General features: G+C 40.3%; 1 protein-coding gene across 2 annotated transcripts in view; it reads right to left on the bottom strand.

Annotated features, from left to right (window-relative positions):
- The window catches only part of LOC138051899 (choline transporter-like protein 1), an 18,258-nt gene that overhangs the window by 1,846 nt on the left and 1,412 nt on the right, over positions 1-15,000 (bottom strand). For both annotated transcript variants that reach the window (XM_068898194.1, XM_068898195.1), the window contains exons 3-4: positions 2,563-2,629; positions 156-2,147 (exon numbers count right to left, since the gene is read on the bottom strand). In XM_068898194.1, coding sequence (XP_068754295.1) covers positions 156-2,129 — 1,974 coding nt within the window. In that variant the 5' untranslated portion in view covers positions 2,130-2,147; positions 2,563-2,629. The remainder of the gene's footprint in view (positions 1-155; positions 2,148-2,562; positions 2,630-15,000) is intronic.

Raw genomic sequence — 15,000 nt, 5'->3', positions numbered from 1 at the left:
ACTGGCCTGGTTTCGATTTCTTGCAGCGCTCTGGTAAACAATTGCAAAACTCGATTGTTGACCTAAAAAGCTGCCACAGTTACAGCTTCATAGTCATAATCATGGAAACAAGGGAAGGAGAAAAAAAATTCATATAATTAACTTAATCAACATACCTTATTTTTTGATATTGCTTTCCTTATCATCTGCATTTCTTTGCTTGCCTCACCGTTCATCTGATTGCTGAAGCTCTTCTCGAAACAGTAACATACAACAAACGTATCCACGCCAATTTTGAACACATAGAAGAAAACATAGGCAATAACGTAAGCGATAACACTACCTATCACCACCGGAACAGTTATCTCGTATATGTGATCGCAGTGGAACAATCGCAAAAAGTAATACCCAGCCACAAAGCTGAGAATGACAACAACCAGCTTTGCAAGAAAAAGAAAGAATCTGCCGATAGAGCTGATCACGATAAAGTGTGTTGGATTTTGTCGTAAGATGTTGAATACGTTCTTTGTTGCACTGCAGAAAGAGTCTCCTTGTGCAGCAATCTGGATATAGACGTTACGGTTGAAAAAGTTTAAGAATTTCTCCAAGCACCAAATGCAACATCGGAAACACTTGCTAATGAACTTAGCGACTAAAGAATGGTTTGAGTTCCTTTGTGCCTCTCTGGTGATGAGCTTGATAATGTACCTTAAGAGTTTTGCAATTGCTAAGATCAACGATCCAAACGCTAAAGATCCCAGATGGTAACGGATCATACGCCAGAATGATTTCAACAGTGGAAGGGATAGCATTGCTTCTTCATCGACCGCATAGTAATCGGCAAAGGCTCCAGCTAAGGTCATTTCTAGCGCAGCAAGGAGAAACTGTACTCCCCAGAATAGGCCAATGACGTAGTAAACCCATACGTATGTTGTGTAGGGCGGTTGAGTGTAGACTGCAGTACCGAAAGCGGTAGCAACTGGTTTTGAAGCAGTGTAGATATATGTTGAAATAATAAGCCAAGCACACACCAAACCAAGGATACAGACCAAAGATAAAGGTGGCACCACAAGCATGGATGGTATAGTTGCCATAGCAACTCCTACTTCCTTGAAGAATGCCACCATCAGAGCGATGGACTTACGCAGGAATAAAATCATGCAAATGATAATAGAAGCAACACAAGTTGTAATAATTGCTATCGTCAGCAATGTGTTTTCACTGCCTTCGTAAGATGGAAGTCCAAGCTCGACAGAGATGTCAGTACTGTTGGTCCGTTCGACATAGTACACGTACCACATCCAACAGGTGAAAAAAATAGATGCGCACAGCATTACTAGGCCAATGACATAGGTTGTTATCTGAGCTACCAATCCCAAGCACAGCATCATGAAAAAACTGAGCACAAACGCGAGAAGGGAAATTATCACTAGATGTTTCCAACTGTTGTGAACATCAGAGATCATTTTCCTTGAAAATCCAAAAATTTCTGTGTCAATCCTCTTTAGAAGATCACCCACAACCTTGAGTTTCTTACTAGCTACACCAAGCAGTGGGACACATCGGTTCAGCATAGGCGTGGTTGGTAGAACAAAGGGCGGACAGGATCCCAGTAGCGTGTCTTGCTCCGTTTTCGCAGTGATTACCGTGTTGTAGGTGCAAACGCTGGCTCCTGTTTCTTCCATATACTTTCTGAATTGCTCGGCTGTGAGCATGAAGCGATCCGGACAGCGTTTAACACAGATCATGAGTGCTAATCTATCCTCATTAATTTGGAAATCATCGTTGGCCAAGGATGACTTAAACTCTTCCCGCACTTCAGGGCTCACTTTATTTAACAAGGGATTTACAAATAATTTTCCCAGTTTTGTCTTTGTTAGGTCAAAATACAAAAGGTACGGCCGGTCGCTCATGTCCATGCCTGACAAGGTCACGTTAGGAATGTTTGGGTTTTCCTTTCTCCCGCACACGTTTCCATACGAGTCAAAACCGTGGTACAAGCGAAGGGGGTCTCCCCGTTGAAGAGCTACACTTGCTATAGTAACCATTCCAGCCCAGAAAAGAACGAATATCAGACAGCATGGGATGTCCCGACACGAACGGCTCTTATTCACAGTTAAAGTACGTTCTCGCACATTCATCTCCTCCATGATTTTCAACGCTCTCTCCTGTTGAAAGAAAGAGAATGTTTTATTGTCTGATTTTGTTTTATCTATCTATGGGGAGCACGTAAATATACCGCATTCAATAGCACTGCAACGCATCTTTACCCATGCAGCCTAAAACTTAGGTAAAATAAATTCCTAGTATCTTGTCCATGACGTGCAGAGCTTACCCCGAAGGTTACCCCGTTCTTACCATAAAGGCTTGCTATGGAACGCCAAGCATGGCAAATGGTTGAAGCAACAATAAATAGGTTCCTCAACTAATACCTAATCCACATTTTGACAATTTTATGATAATCTCATAATAGACAATTGAAGCGATAATCATTCGAATTTAGAGGTAGCCACAGTCAACTTAAAGCAATCGAAAGTTTGAGAAGAACAAACTAATACAACATGCCACACGAAACATAAATACCTGCAGTAATTGGGGCGATTTTCCTGTCTGAGATTCCCTTAAGCCTTCCTACTGCTCTACGGAGGCGCTAAGTGATAAACAAAATTAATTTAAATTTCGCGCAATTTCTCGCGCGACAGCATGCGTTACGAGAAGTAAACAAACATGGCCGCCTAAACTTAAAGATTCCGAGTTTCTCTTCTGTCTTCGATGAAAGCTTAAAAACGTTGTTTACAGGTGAAAAAAATGGACAGTATACAAATCGGAAACTGTCAAAATGTCGAGTGCCCTACCCGTCATCACTCCGAAACCAAGAAAAAAAACACAAGTTATACAAACAACAGGACAGGTTAGTCGATTTCATTATTTTTTCCCTTACTTTGAACTATTTTGTACGATAGTTATAATCCGGTGCCATACAAACTCTTACAATAACGCTGTTACGCAACGTCAAGTTGACGGTTCCCAAAGGAGCTTGGGCTACCTTTGGTAGAATAAATGATGAAAAAAGACCCCATTTCATCTTGTTACCCTCGTAGACGAAACAAAATGAATTAGAAAAATACATTGCGATTACGACAAATAAACTAGTTTCTTTTAACAAAAAAATGGCCCAGCTTTCTGAACAAGTTATTACTGGAGGCAAGCCGTTCGATCCATTTGTAATTTAATCATCGATTTGTACGTATTGTTATTATTATACATCAGACTCACTATGAAAAATCTGATTGGTCGAGAGCATTCAATCAATTCACAATAGCTTGTGAACTTGACACGATAAATGCAATATCTGCTGCAGATATTGCATTTATCATGTCAAGTTCAACGTCTGCCTAGTTACTAAGCCCCTTGGAGTTTTCTCCTCATAAACAAAATGGCTGATCGCTTCGCTTCTGCTTCTTAGGATGAATTATGTGACAAATGTATAATAAAACAATTATTGAATTCGGTTTTCGCATGATATCATGAATTATCAAAACCTCGTGTCTGTGTTGTCTGCCTCACCCTTCGGCTTCGGCAGATAACACAGACCTCAGTTTTGATAATTCATGATATCACACTCAACTTCATCCAATAATTGTTTAGTATTAGTATTCCTCTATTAGCTTTAGAGGCGTTATTCTTTAGAACACCGTCTCGTCCTATTTTTCAGGCCAGTTAACAGTTTTTCTGGTTTATCGCAAAGTTAAGAAGGACTCTTATTTCAAGGAACTCGATTTTAGCGCACAGTCCATCCAGTCGCTGCTTAGGAACTACCAAGATTTTAACTGTTTTTAACATTTATATGTTTCAACGCTTTACTCGATTTACGTAGAGGCACCTAATTAAATTCATTTTAGCATTGTGCTGTTTTATAATCTTACTGTATATCTTATAGTTTTTATTGAAGCGAGAGTATTTTGTAGTAATCTTTAGTGGCTTCGCAGCAGACTCATTTCGGTTTCGTGCTTGACTGGGTTGCCTGTGCCAGATGTATATATGTATATATATCACTGCATTTGCCTCGATTTCAAGTAATCGAAATCGAGGCTCTTTTGATTTGGAAGGACTTCGACCATCAAAGAGGTATCGATGTTGACGGAGAAAATCCCGCTTCGTGTAGAAAGCCACGTTTTCGCGGAGCTTGAAAGCGAATGAAAGTTGTACAAATTCCCATGACTAAAGCCGATCTGTTTCTCAGAATATTTGAAACAATTCCTGGAACTTTGAAACGCTTTGAAACTCTTTAGAATATGGGAACATTTTGGTGGCCACTTAGAAATGGTTCGAATACTCTTTGAAAACCCGGTTTGAAAATGTCGGGAGGAAAAATTTCCTCCTAGCTTGCGTCGCTATCCACTTACTGGCGAATCCGCGACAGCACTGCATATTTTAATATTTTTCTTGCAGAAATGTTATTTTGCCGCATGATTCGGTACTTACTGGGGCGGTCACAGGAAAAAATGTAACAGGCATCGCAAAACGTTTTCAGAAAAGATCAATAATCTTTGAAAACGCGCGGCTACCCCAGCCTTTTACATTATGAAATGGAAGGGGCAAACCTATTCAACACGTCATTAGTTTCTGGTTGTGAGCAAAAGCTGTTTAGACAGTATTTTAACTGAACTAGAGGTAGGCTGTCAGTGCTGTTGCAACGATTTTAATATTAACAACACACCAAAAAAGGTTTTTGTGTTACCATTTACCAGTTTTAAGATTTTTATTTCTGTATTTAAAAGCGTATTTTACGGAAATCTTCAGCATTTGTGTTGAGATTCAAGGCTAATTATTTCAAATTTTTGCGTGGCTACCCCAGTAGCGCTTTCAGTGATCTACTTTTTTTCAGCGTGGTCCTTAACACCGTCCTTAACAAATATTAATCGTGACGTGATGCGGTCGCGGTCAATGGCCGTGAATACTCGATGAAAGATTTTCGCATGAGTGACCAGTTTCTAATGTGTCGATCTCAGTAAGCCCATTAGCCTTATATGGGGGTGTAAGCGGAATCATTATACTCTCGATAATCGAGATTCCTGCCTTTCTTATCCCAATGATTCATGATTAATTACCAATTTGTTTTTTCCGATATTCATGATTCATCTTCCATTGTTTTATTCAGAAAACTAAAACAAAGCCTTAAGGAATCACCGAATATTCATATCCTAAGAGAAGTGATACTGAAGTATTACTCTCTCGCTCTGACTTTCCCCAGTCCACACGTATCTGTTTTCAATGGTGAAGAGAAAGATTTTGAATATGAGTTCGCCGCGCAAAACGCTCTTAGAGTTCTGGCATACAAAAATTAACAGCACGCACTAATAAACATACCGCATGGCAACTAATTTCTTCTTAGCATCCGTCCATCTCGAAAGATGATTATATGGTACAGCATAAGATATTCAGTTAGTCTGTTTGCACTTCCTTGAGGCCCACTCTGGAGTGGCAGTCCTTTCCGCATTTGTCGCGAAAGGTAGATGGCGTGACTGCCCTCACTCTTGACTGGCTCTTCTTGCTGTTGACTGAATGTTTCTATTGTCTTCAGCAGTCTGCAGAGCTCCATGACTAACGCTGGCTCCCCAAGCGTTTCAGTTTCCTGCTGTGGATTCCCGTGAGTAAGGGCTTATCGTAGCCTTCTTTAAGTATGTTTACAGACATCGTTTGTAGTGACCCAGGGGGCGACCAACCCGGCGTTGACCTTAGCAGAGCAGATCTTTCGAACATGGCATTAACTCAGTTATCTGCATGTTTCTATCAAGGTCCCTACTACAGCCTGAGTCGCATGGCAGATTTTCCCATCCTTGTGCTGTAGGGCGTGGGCTCATTGTCGCTTTCTACGTCAGTGTCGCATCCTCCTTGCAACACACGCTCAATTCGATCTACTTCTCTTTGAAGAAGATTGTAACGTTTTCCACCAGACGCTTCCGTAGTAATCTCAGTGTCCACTCGGTTGACAATGGCATGAGGGGAGTTATTGTTGTCCCTGTGTGCCTCTTTAAACACGAAGGAGTCCTCAGAGTTGCTATTGTCTATCAAAAGAACGGTCAACCGTGTCTAAAGGAAACTCCAGTTCTATTCCCTTTCGGGTCTTCACGAGTAGGTCTTGAGAAAAAAGTTAAATTGTTCTCGTCGTCAAGCATATTTTACAGCAAGCACCTCTTTCGCAGAGAACAACACTTCTTACTGAAGGTGATTATGCGGCCCGTGGTTTTCTGCAAGATTTGGTCCACCAAGCAAGCAGGCAGTTTGAACTGTAGAGCCTGGCTCTCGCGGCTGTGCACCAAACGATATTTGATATGGCAAATGACCAGTGCATGTCTTCTTTGCTTTTGTCTGGTACGGTGTGCTGTCTCGTACTCTTTCCAAAGGTAGTAGCAAACTCGCAAATCTACAGTTGTTGCTTGTCATCCAAGGATGATCTCTCCATTGCTATCTCAAGGTACATAACCTGTGAGTTTGGTGGAGGGCTAGCATCTATCTCTTTGTCAGGGTAGTAGCTTTTAGGACCTGTATAGTAGTGAAACTGGCCACGATACATATTCTTTTGAACCTCATTAACACAAGATGCACGTCGTATCCCATATTCCAGCTACTAATTGGCATCGGGTAGTCCTACCTCATGCGGGAAAAGAGGCTTTCTACCATCAGAGTGACCATTGCTCTTTAATGGATTTGTCAGAGAGCGTCGGTAGTACCTATTTCCATCAGCATGTTTTCCAGGCGAACCGAGCTCTCTTGAATTAACATAAACGACCTACGACTGAGTCCAGTATGGAATAATTTGATCGGGACCTTCTGTAGAAACGCGGCCGGTCTTTTAGCCACCTCTTGCGGCTGTCCAGGACCCACGTACAAGGCAAAGTCACAATTAGGGTCATAGATCGAACTTTACTGCGATGTATCGTCACCAATGAAATAAAACAAAACATCAGACACAAGAGCTGTAGCCACATGACCGCACGCCTGATCGAAATATGAGTATTTTATTATACGGCTAGCTCCGTGAGCAGGCAAAATGCCATCAAATCCTGAGCTGTGATTGGCTACCCGAGCGGACGAAATGGAGCTCTCTTGTCCGCTGGGAACTACCCGCCGCGTCCCGCAAGAAAAATTTCCCCGAAAGCCATATAATAAATAGTTTATTGACCAAGCTTGTTCGGTCAAGATGGCTGGACATTGTCCTCGTTCTTTTTTGCGAGTTTATGGACCTCGACTACGTCTCGGTTAATAAACACGCAAAAAAAGAATTCGGCCAATATCCAGCCATCTTGACCTCACACTTGGTCAATAACCCAAACATACCTACTAGTTCTCCTTTCATGCTTGCTTTTGTGCTTGTGGTTTTCTCTCTTCTCCTTCTTCTCTTCCTTATGTTTCCCCATGATCTAAGGAGGATCGGAGCCTCTTCCCAAACTACTTTGCACAGCGGGTGTGGGTCATTTTGTCATGTATTCAATTACTTTTTAGCGTGGAGCGGAATTTTCGAGATTTTTCACGTCGTTTATTTCTTGTTGAATTTGGAGTATCGTATAACATGTTGTGCCACACTCTCCTATTCCCGGCGATATCAATCAATGGTAATCAATAATCAACAAAATCAATAAAAATCAATAAAAATCAATAACAATTAATTGATTGGTATTGGAAATCAATAAAAATCAATGACTAAAAGTTAAGTGAGTATCGATTTTGTTGATTTTCATTGATTATTATTAATTGTTGATTCTTATTGATTATGAAATTTGTCATTTATTTTCAATAAAACGCACCATATGAATTAAAAAACCCTTCACTAAACTGTATTTGCTATGCTCATGTTATTACATGCAAATCGAATGTTTGGAATTTGTAGCATTTCCACAACTGTTTAAAAGCTTACTAATCACTAAAATGTTTGATTGTCTCTAAACAAGAACATGTTATTACAATGTAACTGGTAATTTCTACGTCCTTCAGTCCCCAGGTCAAGGTGGCACACAGCTACGTTCAATGAGAACCTCTTGATTAGTTAATATCAAAAGAGAGAGAAATGTTCTTTTTTTTTATTTGAGGTTGACAATGATGGAAACCGGGATCTAAAAACAACATCTAACGGTAAATTGCAGTACAAAAACCAAATCAAGTCTTGTGTTTCTATAATGATCACAACACGTGGCTATACTCAGATACTCATCAATTATAATGTCACAAGAACAAATAATTTGTATGCTGCCTAAATAGAGCAAAAAAAGATACTTTATTTTAGATCTGAGACATGTCAACTTGTACATTTTCAAACAAAAGTTCAGGTGTGAAGACCTGTCAGTAGCTCTTAAAGTTACGTCTAAAGGTTATTATATATTCAAATTCGATCTCAAATCTGGGTATCACCACATGGAAATTTTTCCTGGCCACAGAAGATTTTTGGCCTTCGCCTGGGATTTTAGCGACGGGGTCTTGAAGTATTTTCAATTCGCGGTTTTGCCGTTCGGTTTGTCGTCCGCTCCGTATTTGGTTACTAAGTTGTTGAAGCCTGTAGTAACCTCGTGGAGATGTAAATGCATACCTATAGTAATTTTTCTCGATGATGGTATAGGAGGTGGCGTGAACAGAATTCAAGCAAAGATCAACAGTTTGACGGTTAATGCAGATTTGCTTTAAATTGCTTTCGTTGTTAATGAAGACAAGTCCCTATGGGAACCAATTCAGAATATAATCTGTGTATTGGACACTAATCAAGGCTTTATTTCCGTCACTGAATATAGAATAGGGTGTTGATTTGTTCTCAAGGGAGGTTGTACCTCAACGCCTTTTGTAGGTGATAAAACTAGGATCATGACAAGGTCGTTGTATGCTGTACGTTGTAAATACGAGATTGTCTTGGAATTCTACCTTTGAATTTTCTAAGGAAGCTTGTGCAGAGTTAGTGTTTTGGAATCAAAATGTGGATTCTGTCAATTGTCGCTCTCCTTGGTTACTTCCGTGTATACCAGCAAATTTGTTTACTCAAATGCGTTAGACCATGCCTGTCGATCTTTTATCCAGAATGAAGGCAAAGTTTTTCACCAAAATTGGTCATCTGCTAAAAGAAGAAAAAGCTCAACATGGAGGGAGCTTAGGACTGTAGAATTAGCTTTGATTAGTTTTGCTCCAAGTCTCCGCGGTACGCACATTGCATGGTTTACTGATAATACAAACGTTGTTAGCATCATTCACTCTGGTAGCAAGGTTCCTGAACTTCAGGGTTTAGCTCTTCGCCTATTTCATGTTTGTGTTAGTTTTGGAATTTCACTGGAGATGAAGTGGATTCCTAGAAGTTCAAATTCTGAGGCGGACCATTTAAGTAGGATTATTGACTTTGATGATTATACTTTGAATGACAATGTTTTCCATATGCTAGATTTTCGATGGGGACCGCACACTATTGACAGATTCGCATGTGGTTATAATGCGAAGCTTTCCCGTTTTATTTCCAGATTCTATCAACCAGGGACTGAAGCTGTTGATGCTTTTTTACAGAACTGGCATTTTGAGAACAACTGGACTCTCCCTCCAGTTTCGTAGATTGCCAGGGTTATTACTTACTCATTTAAGAGTGTTTAAAGCTGAGGGGACACTTGTTATTCCTTTGTGGAAGTCTTCGTATTTTTGGCCGTTGCTGTGTAGTGACGACGGTAAACATTTGAACACGATTGTTCACGATTGGGTTGTGCTTCCTAAATTCAAGCAACTCTTTGTGAGAGGAAAAGCTAAGAATGACTTGTTTGGGGCAAGAGAGTTGTCCTTCATAGTTGTCGCTCTGCGCATTAGTTTCAACTTGCCAGAGAGGATTTTTCTATCAGGCTTTTGCACTGATGAGAGTGGCTGTTGCCTCAAGTGTCACTAGCGTTAGGGATCTTTTGCACCCATTGGTTGGAGTCTGTAGTTACTCCTGGTTGGAGTTCATTTTGTCATTATTTGTTAGCGTGTTGTTATATATTTGTTTTTTTGTTTTTTCTCCTTAGAAGTGGCTTGTTTTTCGTTTCGTTGAATTGAATGTACTCAATGTTGTTCTTGCTACTTCTGATTTTTGTTTGTTTGTTTGTTTTTGTTTTTGTTTTTTTTTTTGCTTTGTGTCTCTTATGTAGACGTTTGTCAGAATGGCCTCTAGAGTGAAACCTGGGCTTTCAAGGATCCTGACTTACAGTCCCTTAGTGCCAGGCTTCAGACGACTATTATGTCAGCAAGAGCTCCTGCGTCGGTTAACATGTATGACAGAGTGTTCAGGAGATGGAAGGAATTTGCGTTAAGCAAGCATGAACTTTGTTACTTTCCTGCTAATCCTATGCACGTAGCTGTTTATTAACAATATGTTTTAGAGTCTACTAGATCGAGCTGTTATGTGGACACCGCGTTTTATAGTATTAAGTGGGAACACGAATCAGGTGGTCTTGTATCCCCTACGGATAATCCCCTAGTTAATAGGGTGAGGGAGGCAGCTAAAAGAATTCTAGGAGCTAAAAGGTGTCATAGGAAAGAACTTCTCCATGGAAATTATCAAAGATATTATTTCTGCCGCTGATTTATCTAATACTCTACAGTTGAGGAATATTTGTCTTTATGTTCTATGTCATGCGGGTTTTTTTTAGGTCGGAAGAGGTTATATTACGTTTCATGAAGGCTATATGACAATCAAGGTTGAAAAGAGTAAAACTGATCAGCTTAGACAAGGAGGTCAGGGGGAGCTACCAGGGCTGCCAATAGTGGCATGGGCGAGCGTGTTTTTCAGAGACACGGGCGGTGGAAGAGTGTTTCAGCCAAGGATGGATATGTAAAGGACAACATCACTTCTAGCATTTCAGTCTCTAAGTCTTTAGGATTTTAGGATTTTAGTTTCGAGCGTCCATTTTTCAAGCCCTTTCCTTGTCTTCTATTAGATTACTTATTTATTGTACTCTGGTGCTAGGCCAAGACATGCAAAATAAACCTAATGGCTCATTATGTGCTCTGTCTGTTGCGTAGTGAAGCTGAAATATGAAATTTCTGGCGATTGAGTCGCTACGAATTAGCCTGAAATTAAATATTTCTGCGGCACGGGAGCAGCAGGCCGTGGGCCTGGGTCCTTTAATGCAGTTGGATTATGGGTAATTGCGTGTGAGTATTTAAGGTTACTTCCCACCTTCAGATGCCAAAAAAATCGTTTTCTTTTTTATTTGACAAAAGTTAAGTCAGTCATTTTATCTAGCGTTTACAAAAGGCAAATGTTAAAAATCTCAAAAAGCGGCCGAGTTATTTAGAAAAAACTTATTTTCAAAAAAAGTGATTAAACTACGAAGGTGTCATAATCTTGTCAACGGGCGAGACCCCTTGGGGAAATTTTCGCGGCAAAAGCTCATCGTTCGTATTCATGTTATTGGCATATTTTTATTTACATCACGTACTTGACAAAATTCCCATGTGGAAGCTGTTCACGCTAATAACTCTATGGAAAAATCAAAAGCAGAAAAAAGTCCTTGGGTAAAGAAAAGAAAAAAAAAGCCATGCCCAAAGACGGAAGAAATATCTCCATTTTGCCAAAGAAAGATCTAACCTAAATTTTTGCCTCTGATAAAACCTAAATTTGTCATACATAAGGGTAAAACGAGGTTCCTTTACAATACATTTGCTAGCCTTGATACAAAAACATAAGCAATCGCCTCGAAGCGTAATTTTCAAATAATGAAATCATGAAACCTACCCAAGGGAACTCATTTCAGCAATAAGGGCATTTCTTAAGCTGTCTGTCGATTCGTTAGTAACGTCTTGTTTTTCAGGGGCACGTTTTCCGCCTTTGACCTTTTTGGCACGGGTTTTGCCTTTGGCTTTGGTGTCTTTGCCCATTGTAGTGCGTCTACGTCCTGAATTTCACTCTACTGAGCGATATAAAAAACGTGTTGCAATGCGATCCTTTTCCCGGGAAATCTTGATCTATTGTCACAGACGCTAGGAGGTCCTGTTGTTCCATTGGTTTGCGGTTTTATCAGGCGAGATAATCTCCAGGCGTGGCGTGAATTGTCTACGAACCTTTACAAGCGAAATCTCGCATATAATCTTGGGAGGAATACATCCACTTTGACCGAATTTATAGGGTATGCAGATTCGGCGGATTGTCGTGAAATTTCGCCAGAACATTCCAGAGATAATGACAAACAAAAGTATGTCGGGAAATTTTGATGTTTAACATATTTTTCGCGTGGCGTCCATTTACGCAACACGTCTCGCACATTTTTAGCTACTCCAACTTTAGATGTGGATATCTAGACAACCAATCAGAATATCCAAAAAGCCCGGCACACTTTTGTTGATTGATGCCTTGTGAATAAGACTGTGCAGCCATTTTGCTCGTACTTTGGAATCCGATAGCCGATAAATTCTATAGAAGAACCCTCGGTCGCTTCACGCCTTACTGGGTTCTGACACTTCCTGAAAGAAAACTTCGGGCAAGATTTCCGCACAGGTCCCTACTTCATTATGCATACACTCCTTTGTTTCAAGAAAACAATAGCGATAACAATAGACGTCCTTTGGGACTGTAGCGCTTTGTTCTTTCTTTTTAGAGATTTTCTTTCTAAGTCCATAAAAAAGCCGGTCGAACTTCTGTCTGAAATACGAAAAATCGAACAGTTTTTCCTGCAATTTCGGCACTTTTCCTGCAATTTTATCCATTTTTCAGTTTTAGAATAAGCGCAAGAAGTGGAGTCTCAAGCAATCGTTGTAATAGGGTTCAGATTCGCAAACATAACAAACAAACCAAATAAAGATACTGTCATAAGAAATGTAATGGCTACCTGCTCTTTTCATCGTGAAATTGTTCTTCCTGTCTGCTGAAAAATTCGCCGAGACACTGCAAAGTGTATATTTTCTTCCTTTCCTATATTTAGGATCACGAACGGTGCATTTAGAGGGATTTTACGATTTATCGCTCTTTGTAGAGATCGGCAATATGCTCAATGATACTTCCAAGTAAATAGCTCTGGTAGAGATCCATGGATGTTCCCGTACGAGGCATACTTCGTTTCACTCCCCATCATGCCTTTTCAATGCCCTGCTGTGGGCTAGTTTGTCTGGGTCGACGAAGTTTAGGCGATGGTTAACTGCGGTGAGATGATGTTAGCCCTTGTCTTGTAGGCAGTTGTAAACTTTCCGGCAACAGGTCGCTAGGGTTAATATTTTTTCAAGGAACGTTTACGGTCAGAAAATTAATATGTGTTCTGGCGGATTGAAGGCTATCCATTGCAGTTTTTTCTTGAGCATCGCGAAACAGATTCATCTCCCGATGCGGCACTTTGTCTTTACCAACTGACTGCGTTTTCACACATGTTTTGGACACGGAAGACGAAAGTAAATTGTTTTCTTTGCACCACTCTATGCACAACTCTGGAAAGGCTATAAATTAAAGTAGGGACAATTTCCAAATGATCAAATCTCCCATTGCTGTGACCCTTTTACTTCGGTAGCCATCTTGATTATTACGAAGACACAAGTTTGCTTCAAAAGAAGGGAAATATGAAACGATGTTAATTGCAATGAACTCGTGCATGAAAGTTTCCCATGAAAGATGCACCAATCAGACTTTAAGCGTGGTATACTCTTCCACGCAGTGAACTTATAAGTGTGCCGCACGCACGGGTCATGAAGGAAAAGCAGGTCACAGTTCACAGCAATACTGGAAAACCTAAAACTATCACAGGGACTAACCTTAAGCCTAAACAGTGCCTTTAGTCGTAATTAGGGTTACGGTTAGCATTATTAAAGGAGGGGTTGTTTCAAGAGTAGTAAAACAGGGATCTCTTAACGGTAACCTACAAGTGTAAGTTCGATTGTAGGTGCTCGGCGCGGCACGTGTATATAATTACGTATCATTGTTATGTAAATAGTCAGCCAGAATTCAAAATAAATATCATTTTCAAGGTGTAAATTAGCAACTTGACACATTAGCTCAGTGGTAAAGAACAGGGACAAGTAATCCAGAGGTTTACAGTGGGTCGGAGTTCAAGGCAAGCTGCGAGTGACATATCATGGGATAAAATGGCAGAAAAAGCCGAGCGGGATCTGGAAATAAGAACAACACGAAGGGATAGAAAGGGGAAAGCTGGGATAAAAATGAGTAACGGTGTGGGCGATGAAGGGAAAGAAGAGAGAGAGGGAGGGAGAGAAAAAATGAGATCCGTTTTTATTCATCCCGTAAGTACAAATTACCCATGTATATATTCGGTTCTCTTGGGTATACGTATTGTTCTACAAAACAATAGCGCGAATGAATAATTAATTTATTCTGCATGCATAATGAAGTAGGGACCTGTACGGAAATCATTCCAAACTTCGCTAAAATTGTATTTTCTTCGTCAAGTACATTTATTAACCTTTCTAATGATATATAGTTTGTTGGGGTTTTATTCAAACTGGCGCGCGTACAATGTTTTTGCCGAAGGGCACCCGCGAAGGTGGGAAGTAACCTTAAGCTTGGGATTGCACGTGGGCAATCATTCTAGGCCGACACCACTCACTACAATTTATTCTTGTTGTTGTTGTAGTTGTTGTTATTTTTTCGCCTCGTAGGATGGGCTGCTGAGCTTGGGCCTGGTTCCTACCCAGATTTCCTGTCTTTTTTTTTTCCCTACGGGGTTTTTAGGCAGGTTTTTTCTGGCCCCCGTCTAACCACGAGGTCTTGTTAGTGGTTGCCCAGCTCTTGTTATTTCGTTAGGTATTATTGGAGGAATTTAGAAGACAGTGTTTAGCTTTATATGGCTTGTATGTACTTATTTATTGTACTCTGGTGCTCGGCCAAGACATGCAAAATAAACCTAATGGCTCATTATGTGCTCTGTCTGATGCGTAGTGAAGCTGAAATGTCTATTTTTATTGATTGGTTGAACCAATCAAGAATAATCAATGGATTAATATTGATTATATTGATTGCAATCAATGATCGATTTTCATTGATTGATATCGCCGGGTCCTATTTCAGTCATTTCAGCGCTGTCA

Source organism: Montipora capricornis, chromosome 6 (genome assembly GCF_036669925.1).
Source record: "Montipora capricornis isolate CH-2021 chromosome 6, ASM3666992v2, whole genome shotgun sequence".
Classification (NCBI taxonomy): Eukaryota; Metazoa; Cnidaria; class Anthozoa; order Scleractinia; family Acroporidae; genus Montipora; species Montipora capricornis.
This window is presented reverse-complemented; position numbering and strand designations above follow the sequence as displayed.